Genomic DNA, 26,433 nt, shown 5'->3' on the forward strand with positions numbered 1-26,433 from the left:
TTCTGGTCTAAGGCAGGATAACCAGTTTAACAAAGTCAGTTTAGTTTAGTTTAGTAATTGTGACTGATTCTGTCTTTGGACGATTGCGGCTTGAGGCCTGTTGAGACAGCTGTGTCGTAATATTGGGCTATATAAATAAAATTTAATTTAATAGTCATGATAATCACGCTATAGTTAGGATTGTGTAATAGTTTTAAGTACTTCCTCCTTTGTTTCTGAGTTACTTAAGAAAACTTTACCTGCAGTATTTTTTTATTTATTTAATTATTTTTAATTTAATAATTTTACTTGTACTGTCTAGTATTAACAGAAAATAGCTAAAGACTTCTTGTGTTTTTACTGTCACCACATGAATCTTCAAACACACGAGGAGTATATTTTTATGAACTCCTTTTGTATTGAAGTTAAACTTTATTTTTATTAAATATGTTAGTATACCTTTTAATTGATTATTTTTTTCATTTATTTTTTATTGAAATGTTTTTTCTCGTCCTCACAGTTTGTGTTTCCTGAGGCAAAGATCTTTCACTTTACCCCACAGGGATTGTGACATTTTATCTTAATGAAAAACTAAGAAAATTGACTTTAATAAACAGATGTACTCACTAAATATAAATGTAAATTATTAAAAAAATGATAAATTCAAAAGTTGTGGAATGTTTTTAATAAAACACATTTTCTATAGCTTGATTTTGACTCAAACCTGCATTAAGATGCACTTTTGAAAGTCATGTATGGCTGAATAGATTTACTGGTTTAGCTTGGTGTTAAGAGATATAAATGAGGAAGTTCCCGCTTCATTCACCGGAAAACTGTAAAGAGTTGTGCTGCCAGTTTTGGGAATGTCTCATTTATAAAAATAAATGTAGAAATAATAGTTGAATTCATTATTAAAACAGCTTCATTTTAGAACATATTTACCAACTACATTCTGTATCCAACTTATATTTTACTGGTTATAGATAATAATGATTCATATTTTAGAGTTCCATAAGATAAAGATCTGGTAAACATGACGGAGAACAAACATGTTTCTTACAGGTTTCTGGCTGTTGAATGACTATAATTCCTATCATTCTTGAAACCACAGTACCTCCCTGTTCTGTGTGATTCCTGGCATTTACATTGTATAACGAACCAATAGAAATTCTTCTTCAATGAACTATCCAACAAACGGACTATAAAAGGTAGAGATGACATGTAGGGATCATGTGAAGAACACGCACACAAGACCAACTTTTATCTACCTGCAGGACACGACTCCATCAGGTAAGAGATCGTCTGTTGTCATTCATGTCGCTGTGATGACATAAAAATGAAATGATTCCTTCATTTATTTTTCAGAATGCTTTTTGCCGCCATCTTTGCTCTGCTTGCAACTTCTGCAGCAGCTGACTGTAAGTTTCAGAGTCACATGGAGTCATAAAAATATGAATTTGGTTGAAACCAGATGAAAATCCTGCGTTTTTTCCTGCAGTCCTGCCTCTGTACTCGTACTCCCCGTCAGTGGGATCAGGAAGTGGAAGCTCGTACACCGTTACTGGGGAGGGACGGATCACTGCTGTCCGAGTCTGGGAATACTACAGCGGCTACATCAGAGGGTAAGAGAAGCACAGACACATTTCTATGAAACATTTAGCTTTAAAACAGGAGAGTCAAAATCCAAACGTACCTTAGGTTACGGGCCGAACAGGATAAACATTTATTGAAAAATCCTAAAACAAAATTTTACAAACATAATTATGAACTAGATATATAGTATTACCTGCGATAATGCTAGTGTGAATGCTGTAAACTGAATTTGGCCGCTGAAAATGTTAGCGCTGAGAGCTGAAGATGCTGAAATTGATAGCTAAAAACCTTGAAGTTAAGAGCTGAAAACGCTGAAGCTGATAGCCAGCTAAAATTCTAGATAAATGCCAAATTAACCTAAAGAACTTTAAGAAAAAAAATAAAACTTAGATTAGCCAAAACAGCCTAATTTAGCCAAAACAGCCTAAATTAGCCTAAACCGCTAGCTTGTAGCTGAACATAATTGCTAAATTCCAAAATAGGCTTAAATAAACAAATTAAAGAAAAGCTTGAACTAGCCAAAACAGCTAGCATGTAAATATGAGCCTAACTCCAAAACACCCTAAAAAAAAAAACGTTAAAAAGCCTAAATTAGCCAAAATAGCTAGCATGTAAATATTAGCATAACTCCAATACAGCCTAAAAATGTAAAAAGAAAAGCCTAAATTAGCCTAAACTGCTAGCTTGTAGCTGCAAAAATTGCTAAACTCCAAAATAGACTTAAATAAATAAATAAAAAAAAGCTTGAACTAGCCAAAACAGCTAGCATGTAAATATGAGCCGAAATCCAAAACAGCCTAAAAAAAACGTTTAAAAAAAGCCTAAATTAGCCAAAACAGCTAGCATGTAGCTGAAATATTAGCTAAACTCCAACTCCTGTTTTAGTAGAAAGGAGTTTGAACTCATTCCAATGAAAAGTTCAGGAGTTTATGTCAATAGGATTAAAAACATTGAATAATTTCAAGCAAAAACAGTAGTAAAAGGGGAAAAAACAAAAACAATAAAAACTACAGATTTATTAATCTATTTAAGACAGGGGTGTCAAACTCACGAGGGGCAAAAGTCCAAAACGTACTTTAGGTCACAGGCCGAACAGGATCACATTTATTAAGTCCTCTAAAGAAAAATGTTTAATACTTTAAATCTGTAACTTTTTAAATTGATTATGAACTAGATCACCTGCAATAATGCTAATGTGAATGTTGTAAGCTGAAGATGCTGAAGCTGAGAGCTAATAAAAAGGCAGGAAAGTTATTCAGAATAAATCAACTTAAACCTTAAATAACTTTCAATATTTTACTCTCCATAAAAATATATTTTGTCAAAATTATACAAGTTAGAAATAAATGCAATATAACATCGGGTCATTAATAACAATAAAATAATCTGGAGGGCCGGATCCGGCCCCCGGGCCTTGACTTTGACACGTGCTTAAAACCTTGTTTATTGATAATTGTTCCCTCCAGCGTCCAGTTCCGCTACGGCTATAGTTGGTCCAACATTGCCGGCTACACATACGGATACCCCCATGAGATGGAGCTGTACGACGGTGAAGCCATCGTCCAGATTTCTGGAAAATACTCTCACTACCTGCAGACCATCATCTTCGTCACAAACCGAGGTCGCTCCCTGTTCGTGGGTCAGCCGTCCGGCACCTCCTTCAACATGTACCCTGAACACCAGGAGACGGAGCTGGTCTTCATCAGCGGACGCTATCACGGAGGCCTCACCTCTCTGGGGGCCCACTGGGCCGTGGTCGACCCCACCTTCAACATGACCGCCCACTAACTGACTAAACCTGAATAGTCTTTTTTAAAAGTTTGTTTTCTTCCTTCATACCGAACATTGAGTCGTGTTTAGTCAAAGGACTGAAACGCTCTTCACTGGTTGCACTAGATTTTGTGTTTTTACACAAATCCATAAATATTAAGCTATTAAAAAGCTTTTCATCATCTGAGCATCAAATCATTAGATACTGAAACTGAAAAAAAGTTTAATACTGATGGGTTTTCTTTTCTTTTTTTTTTGGAACAATGAAAATATGTTGCAAAACTAATCAACCAAAATGTAATGTATGATACAAGTTGGTATTTAAAAAATAAAATAGTAGAACTTCCAACACAACTTCCTGTTTGTTGTTTTATAAGTGTGAGTAGAACTGGGCAGAGTCTTCATATCTTTTTAAAAGTCTCTCAGAAATGATTCCTTATGACCACGCTTTTTAGAATGTATTTGTAGCTTATTCAGAGACAAAACTAAACTCAATCATAGTGTCTTTTATCATCATGGATCTTTACTTTATGTCTATTTTCTGAGTCAGCTCTCAGTGACCTCGTGATAGTGTCCACCCTGAGACTGGAAGGTCATGAGTTCAAATGCTGAGAACAAATTTTAAATCTATGTTGTGCTACAACTAAAGGGAAGTCCTGTGCAAACTCACATCACCAGGATTGTAACTCCGTCCATTGGTATTGAAAACAAATAAGTTACTATTCTTAGTAGTGAGTTTGGGTCCCAGAGGGGCTGTGCCGTGAGCGGTTAGCACTCACAGTGGTTTGAATCCCAGCTGGGACCTTTCCTTGTGGAGTTTCAATTCAATTGTATTCATATAAACCAATTTCACAGAAGAATGACCTCATTGGGCTTCATGCTGGTAATTTTACAGAAGCAGGTACTTCATAAGATATAAACAATAGCTAAAAACTACAAAGAGTAAATGAAACTGGTTATCCCTGTCCTTAGACCTTCCTTCCCGGTAAGGAAAAACTCCATAAAATCCTGTTTCAGGAAAAAAGAATAAACCTTAGGGATGTCCACATAAGGGAGAGATCCTCTCCTAGGATGGACAGCCGATGTACCAGGAATATTAAAGAAGAATTAGCTTTTCTAACTATGGTTCAGGCAGATAGGACTGAGGGACAAGTGGGGGGGGGGTGGTCCACAGCCAAACCAGAGGCGAGGTCCACAGCCAAGACAAGCCAGAGGCGAGGTCCACGGCCAAGAACAGTAGCACAGACGATCCACCTGGAATCTGAAATACAACACGTGAATCACACTGCACCAAACAGAGGCAAAGAGAACTAAATGTAATAAATAACTAATAAGAGAGGTAGAATAAATGAGAATAGAGAACATAACCCCAGAGCTGGTGTGGATTTGGGATCAATAAAATAAATATTCTCTGGTTACGAGCTAGTCTGGCTGAGTTTTTCATGTAGGGTTTCTCCAGGCTCTTCCTGGTCCAAAAACCTTGGTTCCTCTAAATCGTCCCTTGGTGTGAATGCGTCTGGTTGTGTTACCCTGCGACCGACCGACAACCTGTCCAGGGTGTACCTGCCTTTCCCCAAAACTATCTAGGATAGGCTCCAGCGACTATAAGGTAGTCAAAGGCCTCAGACCTGCATGAAGATGCACTGTTCAATCTCTGACTGAATGGATTTACTGGTTTAGCTTAGTGTTAAGAGATATAAATGAGGAAGTGCCACCTTCATTCTCCGGAAAACTGTAAATAGTTGTGCTGCCAGTTTTGGGAATGTTTTATGTCTCATTTCCAAACGAAAATTTTAAAATAATGTTTGACGCCAACTATAAAACGACTGTATTTTAGTCGCCGACTACATTTAACTAATGGAAAAACAACTTTTCAGGTTTTAAGTTGCCAATATTTCACATGTCAGAGTTGCATCAGATAAAGATCTGACCAACATGAAAGATCATGTTTCCTTACAGGTATGTTGCTTTACCATTCTTGAAACCACAGTACCTCCTTGTTCTGTGTGATTCCTGGCATTTACATTGTATAACGAACCAATAGAAATTCTTCTTCAATGAACTATCCAACAAACGGACTATAAAAGGTAGAGATGACATGTAGGGATCATGTGAAGAACACGCACACAAGACAAACTTTTATCTGTCTGCAGGACACGACTCCATCAGGTAAGAGATCGTCTGTTGTCATTCATGTTGCTGTGATGACATAAAAATGAAATGATTCCTTCATTTATTTTTCAGAATGCTTTTTGCCGCCATCTTTGCTCTGCTTGCAACTTCTGCAGCAGCTGACTGTAAGTTTCAGAGTCACATGGAGTCATAAAAATATGAATTTGGTTGAAACCAGATGAAAATCCTGAGTTTTTTCCTGCAGTCCTGCCTCTGTACTCGTACTCCCCGTCAGTGGGATCAGGAAGTGGAAGCTCGTACACCGTCACTGGGCAGGGACGGATCACTGCCGTCAGAGTCTGGGAATACTACAGCGGCTACATCAGAGGGTAAGAGAAGCACAGACACATTTCTATGAAACATTTAGCTTTAAAACAGGAGAGTCAAAATCAATCGCACAGGAGGCAAAATCCAAACATACCTTAGGTTACGGGCCGAACACGATAAACATTTATTGAACACTCTAAAACTACATTTTTTAAAGTTTCTAACCGCAAGTTTTTAACAGAATTCTAGATATATAGCATTACCTGCATTAATGCTAGTGTGAATGCTGTAAGATGAATTTGGCTCCTGAAGATGCTGAAATTGATAGCTAAAAACGCTAAAGCTGATAGCTAAAAACGCTAAAGCTGATAGCCAGCTAAAATATTAGCTAAATGCCAAATTAGCCTAAAGAACTGAAAAAAATGAAAAACTTAGGCTAGACCAAAGAGCCTAAAAACTAAGTAAATGCCAAAATAACCAAAACAGTTAGCGTGTTGCTGAAAAAATAGCTAAACTCCAAAATAGACTAAAAAAAATCTTAAATTAGCCAAAACAGCTAGCTGAAATATTAGCTAAACTCCTAAACAGCCTAAAAAACAAACATAAAGCCTGAATTAGTCAAATACTGGTAGCATGTAGCTGAATATTTAGCAAAACTCCTAAACGACCTAAAAAAACACAATAAATAAGTAAATAAATAAATTAGCCAAAAAAGCTAGCATGTAGCTGAAATATTAGCTAATCTCCTAAACAGCCTAATTTTTTTTTAAAAACCTACATTAGCAAAAACAGCTAGCATGTAGCTGAAATATTAGCAAAAAGCTAGCAGAATGCCAATTTTTAAAAATGTAATTTTAACATAATTATGAATGGCAGGAATGTTATTCCAGAATAAATCGACTTAAACCTTAAATAACTTTCAATATTTTACTCTCCATAAAAATATATTTTGTCAAAATTATAAAAGTTAGAAATAAATGCAAGATAACATCGGATCATTAATAACAATAAAATAAAATAATCTGGAGGGCCGGATCCGGCCCCCGGGCCTTGACTTGTTTTAAAACCTTGATTATTGATAATTGTTCCCTCCAGCGTCCAGTTCCGCTACGGCTATAGTTGGTCCAACATCGCCGGCTACACATACGGATACCCCCATGAGATGGAGCTGTACGACGGTGAAGCCATCGTCCAGATTTCTGGAAAATACTCTCACTACCTGCAGACCATCATCTTCGTCACAAACCGAGGTCGCTCCCTGTTCGTGGGGCAGCCGTCCGGCACTTCCTTCAACATGTACCCCGAACACCAGGAGACGGAGCTGGTCTTCATCAGCGGACGCTATCACGGAGGCCTCACCTCTCTGGGGGCCCACTGGGCCGTGGTCGACCCCACCTTCAACATGACCGCCCACTAACTGACTAAATAGTCGTTTATGTTTGTTTTTATTGATTGTGAGCATTTTCCGTCCCAAATCACGAACTTTGATCATGTTTGGACAAAGGAAAGCAGTGATTTATCCTCTAAAGTGAAACAAATAAATGAAGCCTGTAATGCATTTGATTTTAGTAATCTTATAATAATATTTAATCCTATTGTAATCTAAGACTCAAATTAAATAAAGAATAATTAAAAAGTTGACCTTCGAACAAAACTTTCTTCTTGTTTGTTTATAGTTTTCATGAGTTTGATGTTTCCTAGAAACCATTTTAATATTCAAAAACTACAAGAAGAACATTTAAAATTGACTTTAACCTCAATTTAATTGGTTTTTATTCCTTTTTTTTAGGGAGGTTAGGAGACATTTTTTTTAAAGATCTTACAAAACTATGTAAAGTTTAAATTTCTAACATCTGACTCCAACTACAGAAAAGGTTTGGTTGCTCAACGTTTTCATCATCAGAGTAAAAAAATAGACGTTGTAAAGTGCAATAATCGATTAGGTTTTCACTTTATGAAATTAGTGACATCATACTTGAAATTTAAAAACTGTTTTTAAAATCCAGAGAACTATAAATATAGTTTTTTAGTAGTTATGGATTCGGATGGGATTTCGGACTCCATGCTCACTACTTTTCTTTGTTTTTTTTTTAAACGTCGGGTATGACGTCACCGATTTTACGAAGTGAAAATTGAATTAACTCAAACATTTAGTTTATTTATGACTCCGCTGAGTTCTGATGATGAAAATAATTAAGAAATGACATTTAAATATTTTTTTCCCGCTAAAATTGTTCAACCGCAATGCATTGTGGTCTATATTCGCTAGTGTAGTGAGCATCGATGCGCGCTAGTATTTTGCAAAGACTTCTGGGAAATTTCTAGTGCACTCAATTTTGGAATTGATTCAGACAGAACTAGAAAATGGTGAAAAAAAAGTACCAGAAAATTTGCTACCGTTTGATGACATCATGAATAGCCGCCAGTTAGCTACGTTAGCGCGTAGCTGCTAGCGCTCATAAAATACACTACATTGGTTTGATAACAAAGAGACAACCACAAATAAAAACTTAACACTTATGTGTAACAACCCAAGTGTAAATACTCATTAAGTCAGTGTGAAAAAATCACTTTTAGACATCGCTCCTCAACAGCTTCTACAAGTCAGAGGAGAAGGGAAGCACTTTGACTTCAGCGTAAGACGCTTTTAAAAAGAAAAAAAAAATTTAAATGAAAACATTTCTTGATGAGATTAGTTTTTCTTGTAAGACAGAAAATAAGAAAATGTTTTAAGTTTGCTTTGGAGTTTGTTCTCGAACACATTTAGGTGAAAACAGCTGAAAATGAAGATGTGGCCACCTTCACCTGTCGCATTGTAACAACCCATTCAACGTACAACCTTCTATACAGTACTTAAGTTCATTTAATGGGAGTCTTTTTTAATGCCTTTCAGGAAGTAGCAAGATATTATTCTTTCTTTTGAACGACTTAAATTCCAGCCATTCTTCAAACTTAAGCTCCTCCCACACACCAGCACTATAAAGGAACCAGGCTGACCTGCTGGGCTTTACTCCAGCAGACGAAGGCTTTCCGTTCACTGAGGAGTGCTTTAACAATTCGCCAGGTAAACTTGTGCTTCTTAACGCCACTCTTTAGAATCAGAACTAAAATAATCTCTAAATTGTCTTTTCACAGAATGCGTTTTGTCGCCTTTTTGATGCTCTTTGCAACCTGTGTTGCTGCTGACTGTGAGTAAACAAAGAAATTATGATCTAAAAGTGTTTTTCTTTTTAATATTTTGCATGTATTTATGTTTGTGCTCTTCCTGTATTTTCCAGTCCTGCCTCTGTACTCGTACTCCCCATCTGTGGGGTCGGGCAGTGGCAGCTCCTACACCATCACTGGGGAGGGACGGATCACTTCCGTCAGAGTCTGGGAGTACTATGGAGGCCACATTTATGGGTAATTAAATGTATTATTTATGTACAAATACCTAAATAACTGTTTCATTTGTAAGCAATTCTATGCAGCTGATATTTTATTTTAAAAACTCATTTTTTTCTCTCTTTTTCAATCAGCGTCCAGTTCAGATATGGATACTCCTGGTCCAACGTCGCCGGCTACATCTACGGAACCCCCCAAGAGATGGAGCTGTACGACGGTGAATACATCGTCCAGATTTCTGGAAAATACTCTCACTACCTGCAGACCATCATCTTCGTCACAAACCGAGGTCGCTCCCTGTTCGTGGGTCAGCCGTCCGGCACTTCCTTCAACATGTACCCCGAACACCAGGAGACGGAGCTGGTCTTCATCAGCGGACGCTATCACGGAGGCCTCACCTCTCTGGGGGCCCACTGGGCCGTGGTCGACCCCACCTTCAACATGACCACCCACTGAGCCCCAAACTTTTAAAAATGTAATGTGATTTATGTAAAAAAAATCAATAATTTCTTGGTTCTTTTATTATTTTGTCCCTAAAATGGAAAAAAAATGTTTTTTGCAACGTTTGTGATTCTGTCTGTTTTTATGTTCAGGCGTCTAAACTGTAAACTGATTCTAAAAGTACAAAATAAATTAAAAATATTTAAAATGAAAAACAAGAATTTGTCCTGTTTTCTATGGAGCTAAGTGAGAGCCATTATGATCTGAAACACAAATAAACAAACGGAAAAAAGCAAAATGTCCAAAACTTTTTTCTATTCTACTTTCAGCTTCAAATGTTTGTTTTTTAAAGTTTCTAAACTCAAATTTTCAATTTCAAACCTTTTTTTTTAATCTTTTTTTCACTTTCAACTCTTCTGTTTTTTTTTTTATTTTTTATTCTCAAATCCGAATATTTCTGTTTCAAAACTTTTGGCCTGTTGTGGCCAAAAAATTCAAAAAGAGGTGAAAGTAAAAAAAAAAGACAAAAATATTGATATTAAAATTTTCAGTTTGTATTTGTTGAATTTCAGTACATACACCTGTTATCTCATGACCCTGATGTTGGCACTTTTAATAGAGCTGACATAAAACTTCCCTCTGCTCGGTCAAAGTTGTTCTTTGGAACAAGTTTTTATCACACTCAGGCTCATCTGGTGAGCAGTGACGGAAAAAGATAACAATTCTCACATGTGGACATCCTCGTTCCTCGTCGTGGTTCACCGTTCCCATCATCCTCCTCTGCGTTTCTCTGCCAGCAGAGCCTCGCCTCAGGTTGTGTTTATGTAATAAGAAAGTCGTCTGGATTCACTGAAATGGAGGAAGTCGGAGCTCTGGTGGATGCTCTGAAGTGACGTGAAAGGAAGAAGAGTCCGCATTTGGTTTGATTCAACACTTAGATCCATGTTTTAAGACTTCAGAAACTGTAGTAGTGTACTGGTGTGAAGCGTGTTTATGGGTGGATAAGGGCTGTTTGTGAGAGAAAAATGGTAAAAACCTGAACCAAGAAATGTAGATGTCATGGACCGCTGGGTGTCGAACTCAATCTCACACCTTAGATCGCGGGCCGGACAGGATAAACATTTATTAAACACTCTAAAACTACATTTTTAAAACTTTAAAACCGTAACTTTTTAACATAATTATGAGCTAGATATACAGCATTACCTGTTATAATGTTAGTGTGAATGCTGTAAGCTGAATTTAGCTGGTGACGATGCTGAAATTGATAACTGAAATCACTAAAGCTGATAGCCACTAAAATATTAGATAAATGCCAAATTAGCCTAAAACAATAATAATAAAAAGTACCTTAGATTAGCCAAAACAGCTAGCATGTTGTTAAAAAAAATAGCTAAACTTTAAAATAGCCCCAAAACCTGGAAGAAGCCTGTTGTATCCAAAACAGCTAGCATGTAGGTGAAGCTGAACTCCAAAACCTAAAAAACGTATTTTCAAAAGAAGGACAAATTAGCCAAAACAACTACAATGTAGCTGAAAAAACAGCTAAACTCTAAAACAGCTTAAAAAAACTTTTTAAAAAGCCTTAATTAGACGAAACAGATAGCATGTAGCTGAAAAAATAGCTAAACTCCCAAACAGCCTAAAAACAAAACAAAACAAAAAAATATTTAAAACAGATAGGCTGCAGCTGAACTATTAGCTAAATTCTAAAATAGCCACAAAAAAAAAAATCTTAGTAAACGCTAAAATAGTCCAAACAGCTAGCAGAATGCTAATTATTAAAACTTTCAAAAGATAACTTTTTAACTTAATTACAAATTAGATATATAGCATCACCTGTGATAATGCTAGTGTGAATGCTGGAAGCTGAATTTGGCTGCTGAAGATGCTAGTGCTGATAGCTGAAGATGCTGGAAATGATAACTAAAAACGCTGAAGCTGATAGCTGAAATCACTGAAGCTAATAGCCAGCTAAAATATTAGCTTGATGCCATATTAGCCAAAAAAAATCAAAAACACACAAAAAACCCTTAGATTAGCCAAAAAGCTTGCATGTTACTGAAAAAAATGGCTAAACCTTAAAATATCCCCAAAATCTGGAAAAAAGCCTGTATCAGTCAAAACAGTTAGCATGTAGCTGAAATGTTAGCTTAAATCCAAAACCTGCAAAACTTTAAAAAAAGCCCAAATTAGCCGAAACAGTTAGCATGTAGCTGAGTTGTTAGCTAAACTCCAAAACTGCCTAAAAACTGAAAAAAGCCAAAATTAATAAAAACAGCTAAATGTTAGCTGAACTTCAAAATATCATAAAAAAATGTGCAAAAACAGTCCAAAAAGCTAGCAGAATGGCATTTTTGGGGTCATTAATAACAGTAAAATAAAATGATCTGGAGGGCCAGATAGAATTACCCGGAGGGCCAGATCCGGCCCCTGGGCCTCGACTTTGATATGTAGTGTAATTAGTTACCGTATGAACTTTGTAGGTTTTGACAGACATATTTTTTTTACCAAAAACAAGAGTATTTTGGAACATAAACGTGCAGCGGGGGAAGGGAGTGGCTGATGTTCCGGTTCTGGACTTCCATCGTTATTTTTGGCCGCCATCTTGTCTGCAAAGGAAGAAAGCTCAAAGGAACTGCGAGTCACGGCTTGATATCCAGCCTCTCCCAGCGGTCCGGACGACCAAAAACCAGAACCTGCTTTGATAAAAATGGCACCTTCTGTTGATATTCATATTTGCTTAAATTTAGGGTCAGTTTTCAAGTCCAACATGAACCCCGAACACACCGGTTACACCCTCCCCTCGCTGGGCTGTGATTGGTCAATCGCTCTGCTGAACACTGATCTCCAAAGATCAGGTTTGCTAATAATAACTACCACATTTTATTATATTATTTGTTTTTCTTTTGATAAATAAAAATCTGTGTTTAATAAACTGGTTTAAATGTTTGTTTCTGGTTTATTTATGCAAATGTATTTAACTTTGTGATCTATTAACTCAGTCAATCATCTTTCAGAAAAAATGTCCACATCACTGAAAAAAGACAAAAGTTTTGGTTTGTTTGTTTTGCTTGAACAAAGCCTCTTTATTTTTATTTTTTTAGAGCTTCCTGAATAACCGGCCTCTTCTGCAGCATTCCTGCTTTTATAAAGCATTATTTTAAGTTTCATTTCTAATTTTTTTAAACGTGTTGATACTTAAAATTGTCAAATTGTAGGTCAAAAAGAAATTAAAATAAAACATTTAGTCACTCTTAATTATAAATTTGACTTTATTTCATCTTGTTGATAAAATTTGTTAAACTTTTCCTTAAACATTTGAATGAAACAGCACAAGAAGATCCTAAAACTAGTAAATAATCTTTGATTACAAATACTTAAAAATAGGAAAAAGTTCCTTAATTTAATCAGAATAATCTGGAATTGCACTTTGAGATTATTTTAATAATTAAAACCGCAAAAACTATAATTCTGAGTTGTTTTTCGGCGATCACCTTTTGCTGTATTCTCCGTATCATCATGACAAATCTTTTACCATCAGCAGAACTGGATTTACACGAAGGAAGTCTGATCATGATCGGTGAAGAAAAACTCCACGACTTCCTTGTTGAAAACTGGAATGCGGCTTCCAGAGTCCAGACGTGACTGACAGTAAAAATGTATTTCTTCTAAATATTCCAGCTTGTTTCCTTAAAGGTCTGATCAATGGAAAGTTTTATTTTTAGAGTTGCTACGAGGAAATTCCCGCCTCCTTTTGTACAACAAAAAGTCATCCATTTGTTTCATGTACTTTTGTGTTTTCGTTTTATTTATAAGCTTAACTGAGCAAAATGGAAAAATGTTCTTAAATGTGAGATTGTGTAAAGTAAAGATGCTTCACTGTCTCCAAAACCTCTGATTTTGTGGAAGATCTTGTGTTTTTTCAAAGGAGTGAACGCTCCTCTTTTTTCATAGATCCTTTTTGTTCCAAACATTTGCTGGTTTCTCCAGAGGAATAAACTTTATGCAGACATCGTTTGTGATTCTTTGATGTGTATGGAGCTAGATTAGGGCCAAAAGTGTTTGAAAATATTGGTGTTTTTCCAAAAAGGAAGTAAACTTTTTTGCTATTATACAATAAACTTATTTTTTTCAGCTTCAAATGTTCTGTTTTTAGGTTTCTGGTCCCATTGTGGCCAAAAGTTTTCAAAAAAGAGTTGAAACCGAAAAAAATATATATTTTTGTGTGCGAAGAATAGTGAGGATGTTGGTGAAAGGATGCTGATGTTGGAGCTGCCGGGTGGACAACCATGGAGTAACTTCATGGATGTAGAGAAGGAGGATATGAGGATGTGAAGATCTAGGAGACGGTGAGATGGAGGCGGATGATTCCAAGAGTGACCTCCTAAATGGACCAACTGAAAACAAGAAAGATTGACTTTTTAGTATTTTACCTATTAGTAATTTAAAGGGGGAATATGTAAAAACATAAATCAACAAAATGTAAAATGTTTGTCCGAGAGATTGAAGATTCTAAATAAATGTTGATTTTACTGAAGTTCCTTTACTTCGTTACTTTAAAAAAATACTTTCAGTACTTTTAGTCGTATCTGAGTATTATTTTGACCAAGTACTTTTACTTTGGAAGATTTCTTGTATTCTTTCCATCTATGACAGTAATATTTGTTGGCAAACTGACAAAAAGCAACGTCTCTCCGAAACTTAAATTGAAGTTTTCCACTAAATCAATCAAATCAAAATCAATATAAATGATTGCTATTGAAATCAAATCACATCATGTATTAACAAACTGTCAGATGTTTGTCGGAGAGACTGAGGATGGAAATAAACTGGCTTTACTGAAGTTCCTTTACTTTACTGGTACTTTTACTTGTAGCTGAGTATTTATTTGAGTATTTATTTGAGAATCTAACAGTACTTCTACTAAGGAATACAGTTTCTGAACTAATTCAATTTCTGTTGGTAGTTTTTGTTGCCCAAAACTGAGAAACACAAAGCAGGGATACTAGAAAATGTAAACAAAAATCACAGAATCAAAAATCAAATCAAATCAGATCAAATATTGTATCAAATAAAAAATCAAATCAAATTTGACTAAAGAAATTTAACAAAAATTAAAAATCAAATCAAAATTCAAATCAAATAAAATAAAAAATTAAACAAAAAATCAAATCAAATCAATTCAGATAAAAAATCAAATCAAAAGTCGAATTAAAAATCAAATAAAATAAATTCAAATAAAAAATCAAATAAAATTTGACTAAAGAAATTTAACAAAAATTAAAAATCAAATCAAAAGTCAAATCAAATCAAATAAAAAAATAAAAAAATCTAATCAAATCAAATAAAAAATCTAACCAAAAATCAAATCAAATCAATTCAAATCAAAAATCAAATCAAATTTGACTAAAGAAATTTAACAAAAATTAAAAATCAAATCTGAAGTCAAATCCAATCAAATAAAAAATAAAAAAGTCAAATCAAATCAAATTAAAAACCAAATAAAAAATCAAATCAAATCAATTCAAATAAAAAATAAAAAAGTCATGGGGTCATGGGATGTATATGTTATTGGAGGGGAGGGGCTAAACGGTGGTTGGGTTTTTATTTCAACTTTTGCTTTTCTGTTTTTTGCTTTGATGCATTTGTGCTTCGAGCTACTTAAGTATGAGAAGCGCTTTTTATAAATAAAGTTGATTTGATTTGAACTGAGTATTTATTTTATACTTTTACTTAGGAAAACATTTCTTGTACACTTCCCATCCCTGTCTGTAGTATTTGTTGGCAAACACAGAACAGAGTCACTAAAATATGTGGAGGCATTGATTTTATTTTACTAAATCAAATGAAAAAGGTCTTTATTTGGACAAACTGCTCTAGTCTTGTAAGTTTACTTTGGGCTACAGCTCCAGCTTGGTTCTTTTTTACCACCATTTCAGTGACTTTACTGATGATTAATATATAAAAAAACAAAGAAAAGTTTTCCCATTTCGAGGTTTATTTCATAAAAGTAATAAAACACAAACCTGTGTTCCTGTTTGGGTCATTTATTGTTGATGTTGTTACATTTTTAATCAGGTTTGAGATGATTTATGGAGAAAAACCAACATTTTACTATTTTACATTTACTATTTTACAAGAATTTCTTTTGCTGTAAATTCCATGCGATGAAACGTCTCGCTGGCGATTGAAAAAGTCATCAGATTCAGATGTTCAGACGGATCTTCAGTCCGCGTTGGGGTCGACCACGGCCCAGTGGGCTCCCAGCGAGGTGATGGGCCCGGCGTGCCGCCCGCTGATGAACACCAGCTCCGCCCGGCTGTGTTGGGGGTACATGTTGAAGGAGTTTCCCGAAGGCTGGCCGGCGTGCACGAAGCGGCCGCGGTTAGTGGTGAACACCACGTGCTGCAGGTAGCTGGAGTACTTTCCAGAGATCTGGACGATGGCTTCACCGTCGTGCAGCTGTATCTCCATGGGGGGGCCGGACAAATACCCAGCGATCTCGGACCAGACGTACCCGTATCGGAACTGGATGCTGAGGAAGACGAGGAGGAGGTAAGGAACACGCTCTCAGGGTTATTTGGGACTGGAAGGTACGTACCCCGTCACATAGTTATTGTAGGATTCCCAGATCCTGATGGCGGTGATTCTTCCCATCCCGGTGAGGGCGTAGGAGGAGCCGCTTCCAGATCCCACGGAGGGGGAGTACGAGTACATGGGCCCCTCTGTGGGGGGGGCATGCAGGTATCATTGAACAAACTCCAGAAAAGTCTTTATTATGCTGTTATCGTGACTCAAAAACTAAATAGTGTGTTTTTGTAGTATACTCTCAAGTATTTTTATTCTATTTTCAAGTTTAAATATACTTACTAAGACTTACTTTTTACTTGTCAGTGCGACTTCCTTTAAGACAATAACATTTTGAGAAAACAACTTTTTGAGAAGCCCCTCCCATACCCACAAAAACGAGCGGGTCCTCACATGCTGATGTCACAGAGTGAGACCGCCCCTTTCAGGAAGAGTCTGCTCTGATAGCTCCGCCCCCAGACTAACACAACACTCAATTTCTTCACAGAGTTAGCGTTGATCAGCAAAAAACTTTTATTTTCGAGGCAGAACACGAATATCTTCCAGTTGTTTCCTGTCTTCACTAAATTCCAGCTCAAACAGTTTGTTACTTTAGACCCGGGGCTCCTTTAAGGCCAACTAAGGGCCAAAGTATGGTATGAGCGTCCATCTTTGAGAGAAAACTGGATGTTATCATTTTGCTGGTGGCTCTTGGATGACGTCATGAAATGGGCGGAGCCTCAGGAATCGAGTCGTATTGCTTCCGGTAGGAAAAAAACTCGCAAAAATAACTAATAATACAAAAAATATTTGTTTGTTAGTGAGCCATAGGGAGTATATGATCATATATTTATATAACGTTTACTCTAAAAGGCTGAAGAAAATAATTTCACTTTAGGGAAATATTAAAACTTTTTAAAATGTATTTACTGAAATATTTTTAAAGAGCGACCAAACTCTAAATCACCTGTTTTTTGCGTGTTGATCTCTTTAAATGGAACTTTTAAAGTGTTGTCTCTTGGTCCTTGACCATTTAAAATACACTTATTTAATCCCTATTTAAACCGTCTGTGTGCTCCCCCTACAGGTTGAAACGAGGTACCACAGTTGAATTTAGTGATTGGTCAACTGGTGTCCCAGAAGTTCCACGTCATCATGCTCTGCAGCTCCAGTATAAAAGTCGGTCGTTAGCGTGTTAGCTTAAACCACCAAATGGTTCCCGAGCGCGGCTGTGTCTGTAGCTCACCGCTCCCCCAGGGGATGAGTCAAATTTCACACAACTAGGTGTGTGACAACGAATGGGACTTAACTTTGACTTTAGCATAGTTTGTAGTTGTATTGTCAAAAATCTTCAAGCTAGCACAACTTTCCAGTGGATTTGGAAGTTAGGGAACAGTTAGCGTAATTAGCATTAATCCAGAGAACTCTGTCCTGGTGATGGATTTGCAAGAACATTTCACTCGGGATTGTTTGTATAATATGATGGCTTTTATTACAGGGGGTCAAACTCAATCACACAAGAGGCCAAAATCCACAACACACCTCAGGTGGTGGGCCGAACAGGATAAACATTTATTGAACACTCTAAAAATAAATGTTTAAACTGTAACTTAATTATGGACTATATATATAACATTACCTGTGATAATGCTAGTGTGAATGCTGTAAGCTGAATTTGTCGGTTGAAAATGCTGAAATTGATTGCTAAAAACACTGAAGCTGATAATTGAAAACGCAGAAGCGAATAGCTAAAAATGCTGAAGTTGATAGCTGGAATCGCTAAAGCTAATAGCCAGCTAAAATATTAGCTAAAGGCCAAATTAGCCTAAAAAGCTAAAAAAAAAAAACAAAAAAAAAAAACAGACAAACAAACAAAAAAAAACTTAGGCTAGCCAAAACTGCTATCAGGTAGCTGAAAAAATATCGAAACTTCAAAATAGCCTGAAAAAATAAAAATAACCTGAAATGGCCAAAACAGCTAGCATGTAAATATTAGCTAAACTCCAAAATAGCCTAAAAATCTAGTTAAATGCTAAAATAGTCCTAGAAGCTAGCAGAATGCCAATTTAAAACTCTAAAACTTTAACTTTTAGCATAATTAAGAAAAATAAAAAAGCAAGAATAAATCAACTTAAACCTTAAATCAATATTTTACTCTCCATAAAATACATATTTTGTCAAAATTATACAACATATTAAAATAAAATGATCTGGAGGGCCGATAGAATTACCCAGAGGGCCGGATTCGGCCCCTTTGCCTTGACTTTGACACATGTGCTTTATTAGCTTATGATGCTAGCGCCATTCAGCTAGTCTCATTAGCGCCTGAAGGTGGACGAGAAAAATCCTCAACCTCTACAGAAAGTTCTGTGGAGAAACTTTGTTCTGTTTTAGTCTCCATTTTGAAGACGCAGCGTGACCACGTTACCTCAACTTAACCTCACTGTCAATCACAGATCCAAACCACGCCTCCCCCGCTCAGCCCCGCCCCCTTTTTTTTGCATTTTTCAAATCTGGGCTGAGAGCCTCCAACCGTCCTGTTACTATTTAAGCAGAAAATTGAAATGTTTTTATACTCCTAACAGAGAACTAATGTATTTAACAGAAGAAGTTTTGAAGTAAACATATATTTAAATATTATTTCTAAGAAAAAGTATCTTTAATGATGTGATTCTTGTCTTAAAGATGGTTTAAAAAAAGGTTATTAGACTGTTGCAGTGCCTAAAAGAATATATATATGGGAGAAAAGTGTTTACTTTAAAGATATAAAACTGTTTTGGAGGAAAACTTGCTTATTTTAAGAGCAATAACCAGAGAAATATACCTAAATATGAATGTTTATGGGTGATTTTTAGATTTCATTTGGTCTTAAAAGGATAAAACATCACAAGTTGTTTCAATAAACCTTGCCAAGACCCTTTTAACAAAACAAAATTATTTTATGTTTGATATTTTTAAACGTGTTTTATCCAATATTTACCATTAGCTGCAGCAGAAGCAGCGAGAAGAGCGAACAGCACGGCCAGCAGCATCCTGGAACGGACAAATGTTTGTTTTTTTACGCTTCCTGTCAACAGTAAGACAGAAAAACATGTTTTTTTTTTCTTACTTCTCTGTCGTCTCCACAGTCCAACGTCTGTGTCCGCTCAGCCCTGCAGAGTGATTGTCAGGAGGTGCTTCCTCACCTGTTCGTCTATGCAGGTGCATTCTCATTGGTGGATTTCTGCAGAAGAAAAGTGGGAGGAGCTTATGATTCAGCTGGTGAGTTCTCAAGCAGCATTCCAGAGATGTCTTCAACGAGGAAGTAGAACTTTATTTTTATGCTCATTACTGTAATATTACTGTGATGTCAGACTGACAGGAGTTGTAGATACTTTGATAGAAAAAGATTCTCCAGGTTTTATATATACATTTGACCAGTAAATTGCTTAAAATGGAATAAAATATTTTTATAATTGGACTTTAATTAGAACAACTAACAAAGACTTGTAACTTTCTCTAAGTTCTTCTTGGTTTACAGTTAAATTCTTCTCATGGAAAACCAGTTTTTCAAGAAAACAAGTTATAAATTTCATCTATTTTCTGATGGATCTCACTTTCAACTTTTGCTGTTTTTAGAGGAACTTTAAGACTCGATGAATAGAAATAATTCTGTCTTCTCTGCTTTATTGAGAGTCATATTTTCCAGAAAGAAAACAAAATATTAAAGTATGAATTCAAAGGTGTAAAGCAACGGAGAAGAAACAACAACTTCAGGATCCGTCAGTGAATCAGGTTTTACTGATGTATTCCGGTGGTTTGGCAGATGATCTTCCTGGAACACCCAGTATTCTATCCGGGCTGGGGACCGGCACCTGGAGACCTGGACGTAGAAAGACCTGGAAGCTGACAACATTTACTTGAAATCGATTATTTACTTCCTAGCCAACATAATCTTGTTTATATCTGTGTTTTTTAAAGTCCTTTTACTCTCAATATTAGATAGAGCTTTCCATTTTTACTTTATGTTACTAATTAAAATAAGATTAATTTAAATTATATGATCTGAAGCGTATTAAATATCAAACTCTTTTAGTTGTTCTTTGTTTTTTTATTGTGTGGTGTCTCAGTTGATCACTGTAGTGAATCGTGTTTTCACTCAACCAGACTTAAACACATTTACAAATGCAATTACGTACTGCAGTCATTTTCCCTGTACCAGATTTTTATTTCTATTTGAGTCACAACATCGACTCCAGAAGTCTGAGACGTTTTGGAACCTTTTAAATCTGGAGTTCCTCAAGGTTCTGTCATCGGGTCCCTTTATTTTAATTGTTTTCGCTTTTTCTTTGATATATTTTTCCGAATTTTTCATTTTATTTTGCCCACAAACGTCACATCATATCATGTGGTATGCAGTTACAATTTTTACTGACTTGTTAAACCTCTGAATGATATCGAGTATATCAGAATTTAAATGAGTTTTGAGAAATTCACCCCTCATGGGAACTCAAGAGACGTATAAATAACAGGACAAAAAATAAATAAACAGGTTCATGAATAAATAACACTGAATGTCATCAACATAAAATATTTCTGATTTTAATTGACCGCAGATAGGATAGGCTCCAGCAACCTTGTGACTCTGAGAGGGATTGAAGGAGTTTGGAAAACGGGTGGATGGAGATCAGATTTGGAGAGAGTGGAGATTTGAAACTCACAGCATCAAACGTCCCTAAACCTCATTAAATGTAAATTGGACCTCCATTTTTAGCGTCAACTGATTATTTTAGGGTTTTTAAAACGTAAGGGAATCAATTTAAAATTTATTAACCAAAACTGTAGAATGACCTGATATGAGGCTTTTGCTGTGCTGCTCATGTAATCCGTCCCTCTTGTTTTATCTCATAATTGATATTTGTTTGCATCACAGAAAATATTTCTACAAATGTATAAATAAAGCAGATTTAAAAAGTTAAATTATTGCAATAAAAACATTTTAAAATGTTAAATCTTTCAATCTTTAGACAAAAAAGTAAGTTTAAAATTGGACATTTTTTTGTTCTTTATTAAAAAAACAAAAAAAAACAGGTAGCTTCACAATTTCCTTCATAAACAAACAACAAATTGATTATTTTTTTTCTATTATAATTTGCAAGAACTAAAAAAACAAACATTACCAATAAAGATCTTTTATCTTTTATTTATAAAAAAAAATATTAAAATGTATAATAAAATGTAAATGTTTATTATCAGTTTAATGACTAAAGGATTATATTGATGAAAATATTCTAATGAAAAGTTTTGAAAAAAGGGTAAAAAATCATTGCATTTGGAAAATTGCATTAAAATCAGTGATCTGTTACACATTATCGAGCGCTTGGTTTTATGTTAACTAGTTTATTTCAGCAGTTATACAGTTAAACAGTTTTTTTCTAATGACTTTTTTTTTATAAAGTACATCCATTGTTATCGTCTGTATTTAAATGTGATGTTTGGTTCTGATTCACAGAAACACAAAAAAACAAGAATCGGTTAAAGAATTAACAGATTTGTGTCATACTTTATTCAGAAACAGTTCTTTTTCATCTAAAAAACACAAATTTTAAGTGAATATTTATTTTAAAATCATCAGCTTTTTTCATTACAGATAAAAACATCAAAAAATCAACAACAAAAACAGGAGACATCAACACAAAATACTGTAATAAAACACAAATTGTTCAAATTGATTTTTTATAAACTGAAATATTTGGTCTGAACTTTATACTACATCAGGCGCTGGGTTTTACCCATAATCCTTTGGGTGTTTCTCCATTTTGTTGCTAAATTCTAACATACAGCTCAGACACAATCAAATTTAGTATACAATGAAAAACATAAATTAAATCTACATGTTTTATTGATTATTATTGATCAAATAAATCTCTCCTCATTTGACCCTTTAAGGTTTAGTGCTCGGCAGCAGACGGGTCCACCACGGCCCAGTGAGCTCCCAGCGAGGTGATGGCGCCGTTCTGCCGTCCGCTGATGAAGACAAGCTCCGCCCCTTCAAAACTGGGGTACATGTTGAAGGAGGAGCCACCGGGCTGGCCGGCGTGCAGGAAGCGCCCCTGGTTTGTGGTGAAAATCAGGTACTCCAGATAGTAGCTGTACTTCCCAGAAACCTCCACGATGGATTCCCCGTCCCACAGCTCAATCTCCTGGAGGGTTCCATATGTGTTCCCGGCCACATCAGACCAGACGGCGCCGTATCTGAACTGGATGCTGCCGAAAAGAGAAAGAGGTTGTGTAAACCACCCATAATAAAGCGTATTCTCTTTGTCACAGATACAATCTTTTTCTAACGGCATTGTTTATCTGCTCCTCATTCATGATTTAATCAAGAAATCCCATATTTTTTGGACTGTAAGTCGTTCTGTAGTATAAGATACTCCGGAGTATAGATCTTTCTAAACTATAGGTCACTGTGGAGTATGGGTCTTGTTGGAGCATAAGTCGCTGTGGAGTATAGGTCACTCTGGAGTATAAGTCGCTCTGGAGTATAAATCGCTCTGGATTATAGGTCGCTCTGGAGTATAGGTTGCTCTGGAGTATAAGTCGCTCTGGAGTATAGGTCGCTCTGGAGTATAGGTCGCTCTGGAGTATAGGTTGCTCTGGAGTATAAGTCGCTCTGGAGTATAAGTCGCTCTGGAGTATAGGTCGCTCTGGAGTATAAGTCACTATGAAGTATAAGTCACTCTGGAGTATAGGTCGCTCTTGAGTATATGTCGCTCTGGAGTATAAGTCGCTCTGGAGTATAGGTCACTCTGGAGTATTAGTCGCTCTGGAGTATAAGTCGCTCTGGAGTGTAGGTCGCTCTGGAGTATAGGTCGCTCTGCAGAATAAGTCGCTCTGGAGTATAGGTCACTCTGGAGTATAAGTCGCTCTGGTGTATAAGTTGCTCTGGAGGATAGGTCGCTCTGGAGTAAAAGTCGCTCTGGAGTATAAGTCGCTATGAAGTATAAGTCACTCTGGAGTATAGGTTGCTCTGGAGTATAGGTATCTCTGGAGTATAGATTGCTCTGGAGTATAAGTCGCTCTGTAGTATAGGTCGCTCTGGAATATAAGTCGCTCTGGAGTATAAGTCGCTCTGGAGTATAAATTGCTGTGGAATATAGGTCGCTCTGGAAAATAAGTCACTCTGCAGAATAAGTCGCTCTGGAATATAGGTTGTTCTGGAATATAAGTCGCTCTGGAGTATAAGTCCCTCTGTAGTATAGGTCGCTCTGGAATATAGGTCGCTCTGGAAAATAAGTCGCTCTGCAGAATAAGTTGCCCTGGAATATAGGTCGCTCTGGAGTATAAGTCACTCTGGAGTATAGATCGCTCCGAGGTATAGGTCGCTCTAGAGTATAGGTTGCCCTGGAGTATAAGTCGCTTTGGAGAATAAGTCGCTCTGAAGTATAAGTCGTTCTGGAGTATAAGTTGCTCTGGAGTATAGGTGGCTCTGGAGAATAAGTCGCTCTGGAGTATAGGTCGCTCTGGAGTATAAATTGTCTGGAGTATAGGTCGCTCTGTAGTATAGGTCGCTCTGGAATATAAGTTGTCTGGAGTATAGGTCGCTCTGGAATATAAGTCGCTCTGGAGTATAAGTCGCTCTGGAGTATAAGTCGCTCTGGAGTATAAGTCGCTCTGGAGAATAAGTCGCTCCGAAGTATAGGTTGCTCTGGAGTATAGGTCACTCTGAAGTATAAGTTGCTCTGGAGTATAAGTTGCTCTGGAGTATAGGTCACTCTGAAGTATAAGTCCCTCTGGAGTATAGGTCGCTCCGGAAAATAAGTCCCTCCGAAGTATAGGTCCCTCTAGAGAATACGTTTCTTCGGAGTATAAGTCACATCAATAAAAGAGAAACAAAGTCATACATAAGTCACACTTTCCTCTCAAAAAGTGCTATGTGTCTGAAAAAATCCACCATGTTTATCGTAAATGCGAATAACGCATGAAATTAGCATCTGCTGCCTCTTTTTTAATGCCAGCCAATTTCGTAGCTTCACACTTGTCCAATAATGTGATCAGAAACTAGACGCTCCTGCTGCTTATTCCAGAAGCTACCAATAAAAAAATAAATGTATCCTTTCAGCCTCATTTCTCCACGGATCTCGTCCTCTTCAAGCGGATGCCTCAGAATGGAGCAAACTGAACGACAATTTGAACAACAAAATACTCATAAATGCATTTTGACCTCGCTTGTCTTCATTTTCATCCTCCATGATCATAAAAGCCACAAGAAGATGTTAAAAACACCAGAGCGACAGACGCAGTAGTACAGTCTCAGTTTGAATTCACCCTCTGATGCTGCCGCCGTAGTTTTCCCAGACTCTCACAGCTGTGATCCTTTGGGTTCCAGTCAGCGAGTATTCAGAGCCGCTGGCTGAGCCCACGGAGGGCGAGTACGAGTAATGCTGAGGCTCAACTGCAACACAAAAAACACACAAACTGCTCAGAAAGTGAAGCAACGGCAGCTGCTGTTTCCTCTCGTGAAAGGATTGTTTTTCTGCACATGAATACTGACCTTCAGCTGCAGCAAAAGCAGCAAAAAGAGCAAAAACCGTAAAGTAGATCATCCTACAGAGAGAAAATACCGTTAAATTCTGAACCATTCATCTTCACTTTTACAGAGAAAGTCAATTGAATTTGTTTCTACTCACCTGACAGTTTCTGCTGTCGAAACGTCTGAGTTTCCGTCTGAGTTGAGTGAACTCCAGATGAATATTAAACCTCTGCTTTGTTTTTATACGAGGAATACGGAGCAAACGTCTTTTCATTGGTCGCTTCCCTCAAGCTGGTGCCAATAAGATGTCAAACTGGAATAATGGGAGTAATTTTCTACGAATTCACCTGTAGACTTCTTCTTAGAAATATGTCAGAAATGTTGATGAGGAAGAAGGATAATCTATCAATCAGGTTCACGGCGTCTCAGGCTGTTGGAGAGACTGTAAAAGCAGCAATGATGAACAAACTCATGAAAAACAACACAATTATCCATCTCTGAAAAAGAATCAGTGTTTTCTCACCTGGACCTACTTTTATTTTGAAATTCCATTTTTGGAGTGTAATTCTACCAGGTGCCAGGTTTTAATGTCACCTGTTTATTTCTATTTCTGTTTTTATGTCTCATTTAGTTTGATGTGATGCCATTCTGTGTGTTTTATTATTATATTTTGAATTGTTTTAAACCTCTAATGCACTTTGTGTTGCATGAAAAGGGCTTTACAAATAAAGTTTGAATCTGAACTTGAATTTCAAAGACTTTTTCTGCCAACTGGTAATCTGTAGAAAATCTTACAAGTCTTTTTTATTTTTCAATAAACCTAAATGTTGCAACAAAACAAAAACAATCACTATGAGGAAACGTTTTCAGAGTTTAACAAAAGACCTGGGAATTTGTTTGTTAAAGAAAAGCTTTATGAGGGTCATTTTTACAATATTTTTTGTCAAGAAAACACATTTTTTGTTTGTTACATCACTTTAGAAAATGTATATATTTTTTAATCCTGCAGAACCAAAAAGGTTAAATTTGACCCCTGTTATTTAATCAATCATTCATTTTTCTTATTTATTTATTCTTGTTTTTCATGTATTTATTTTTATTTTTATTTATTTTTTATGTATTTAATTTTTTTCTTTTTAATTATTATTTTTTTCTTATCTATTTTTCATTTTATATGTTTTTCATTTATTTATTCATCCATATTTGATTTTTATTTTTTCTTTATTTCTAGTTAATGTATTTTTTATATATTTTTTTCTTTTTTCCTCATTTTTTGAAATACTTTTTTCATTTATTAATTTTTCTTTTTGTTCATTTTTCTTTTTTCTTTCTTTCTTTTTTAATTTTTATCAATTTATTTATTTATCTTTATTTTTATATATCTTTTTTGTATTTAAGTTTTTATTAAGATTTTTCTTTTTCATCTATTTATTCATTGATATTTTTATTTAATTTTTTCCTTTATTTTAATTTATTTGCTTTTCTTTTTCTTTTCTTTAAATCAACCCATTTATTTCTGCTTATTTAAAAAAAATCTCTATTGTTAATTAATATAACAATTTATTTGATCATGTTTATTTAATGTATTTATTCCTTCTTTTATTTTTTTAACTGCTGCTAACCAACATGAAACAAACAAACAGAAGTTAAACAGAAGGAAGTTCTTCTCGGTTTTCCAGAAATAATTTAAAAACTGGATGTCGGATCATAATGTGGAAATTCAAAGAGTTTGAGTTCAATCAAAG

The 26,433-nt window shown here is 35.9% G+C and overlaps 5 protein-coding genes across 5 annotated transcripts; 3 read left to right on the plus strand and 2 right to left on the minus strand.

The window, feature by feature from the left end:
* The first annotated feature begins 1,225 nt into the window (after nt 1-1,225).
* LOC112162626 (zymogen granule membrane protein 16) lies at nt 1,226-3,696 on the plus strand. The gene is made up of 4 exons (XM_024298458.2): nt 1,226-1,269; nt 1,345-1,397; nt 1,478-1,601; nt 3,039-3,696. The coding sequence occupies exons 2-4, from the start codon at nt 1,346-1,348 to the stop codon at nt 3,358-3,360; spliced, it is 498 nt and encodes a 165-aa protein (XP_024154226.1). The 5' UTR covers nt 1,226-1,269; nt 1,345; the 3' UTR covers nt 3,361-3,696.
* Nucleotides 3,697-5,411: 1,715 nt separating this feature from the next.
* LOC112162608 (zymogen granule membrane protein 16-like) lies at nt 5,412-7,422 on the plus strand. Its single transcript, XM_024298432.2, has 4 exons — nt 5,412-5,511; nt 5,587-5,639; nt 5,720-5,843; nt 6,877-7,422. The coding sequence occupies exons 2-4, from the start codon at nt 5,588-5,590 to the stop codon at nt 7,196-7,198; spliced, it is 498 nt and encodes a 165-aa protein (XP_024154200.1). The 5' UTR covers nt 5,412-5,511; nt 5,587; the 3' UTR covers nt 7,199-7,422.
* A 1,341-nt stretch (nt 7,423-8,763) lies between these two features.
* LOC112162607 (zymogen granule membrane protein 16) lies at nt 8,764-9,814 on the plus strand. Its single transcript, XM_024298430.2, has 4 exons — nt 8,764-8,845; nt 8,917-8,969; nt 9,060-9,183; nt 9,300-9,814. The coding sequence occupies exons 2-4, from the start codon at nt 8,918-8,920 to the stop codon at nt 9,619-9,621; spliced, it is 498 nt and encodes a 165-aa protein (XP_024154198.1). The 5' UTR covers nt 8,764-8,845; nt 8,917; the 3' UTR covers nt 9,622-9,814.
* A 5,822-nt stretch (nt 9,815-15,636) lies between these two features.
* Nucleotides 15,637-19,416, minus strand: LOC112162634 (zymogen granule membrane protein 16). Its single transcript, XM_024298466.2, has 4 exons — nt 19,286-19,416; nt 19,157-19,209; nt 16,211-16,334; nt 15,637-16,144 (listed from the first exon to the last, which is right to left on the minus strand). Exons 1-4 carry the CDS (start codon nt 19,387-19,389, stop codon nt 15,835-15,837), a joined length of 591 nt encoding a protein of 196 aa, XP_024154234.1. The 5' UTR covers nt 19,390-19,416; the 3' UTR covers nt 15,637-15,834.
* Nucleotides 19,417-21,771: 2,355 nt separating this feature from the next.
* On the minus strand, nt 21,772-25,272 carry LOC112162662 (zymogen granule membrane protein 16). Its single transcript, XM_024298508.2, has 4 exons — nt 24,846-25,272; nt 24,710-24,762; nt 24,484-24,610; nt 21,772-22,422 (listed from the first exon to the last, which is right to left on the minus strand). The coding sequence occupies exons 2-4, from the start codon at nt 24,759-24,761 to the stop codon at nt 22,107-22,109; spliced, it is 495 nt and encodes a 164-aa protein (XP_024154276.1). The 5' UTR covers nt 24,762; nt 24,846-25,272; the 3' UTR covers nt 21,772-22,106.
* Between the last annotated feature and the right edge of the window lie 1,161 nt (nt 25,273-26,433).

The sequence above is a fragment of the Oryzias melastigma genome, linkage group LG11, assembly GCF_002922805.2.
Source record: "Oryzias melastigma strain HK-1 linkage group LG11, ASM292280v2, whole genome shotgun sequence".
Classification (NCBI taxonomy): domain Eukaryota; kingdom Metazoa; phylum Chordata; class Actinopteri; order Beloniformes; family Adrianichthyidae; genus Oryzias; species Oryzias melastigma.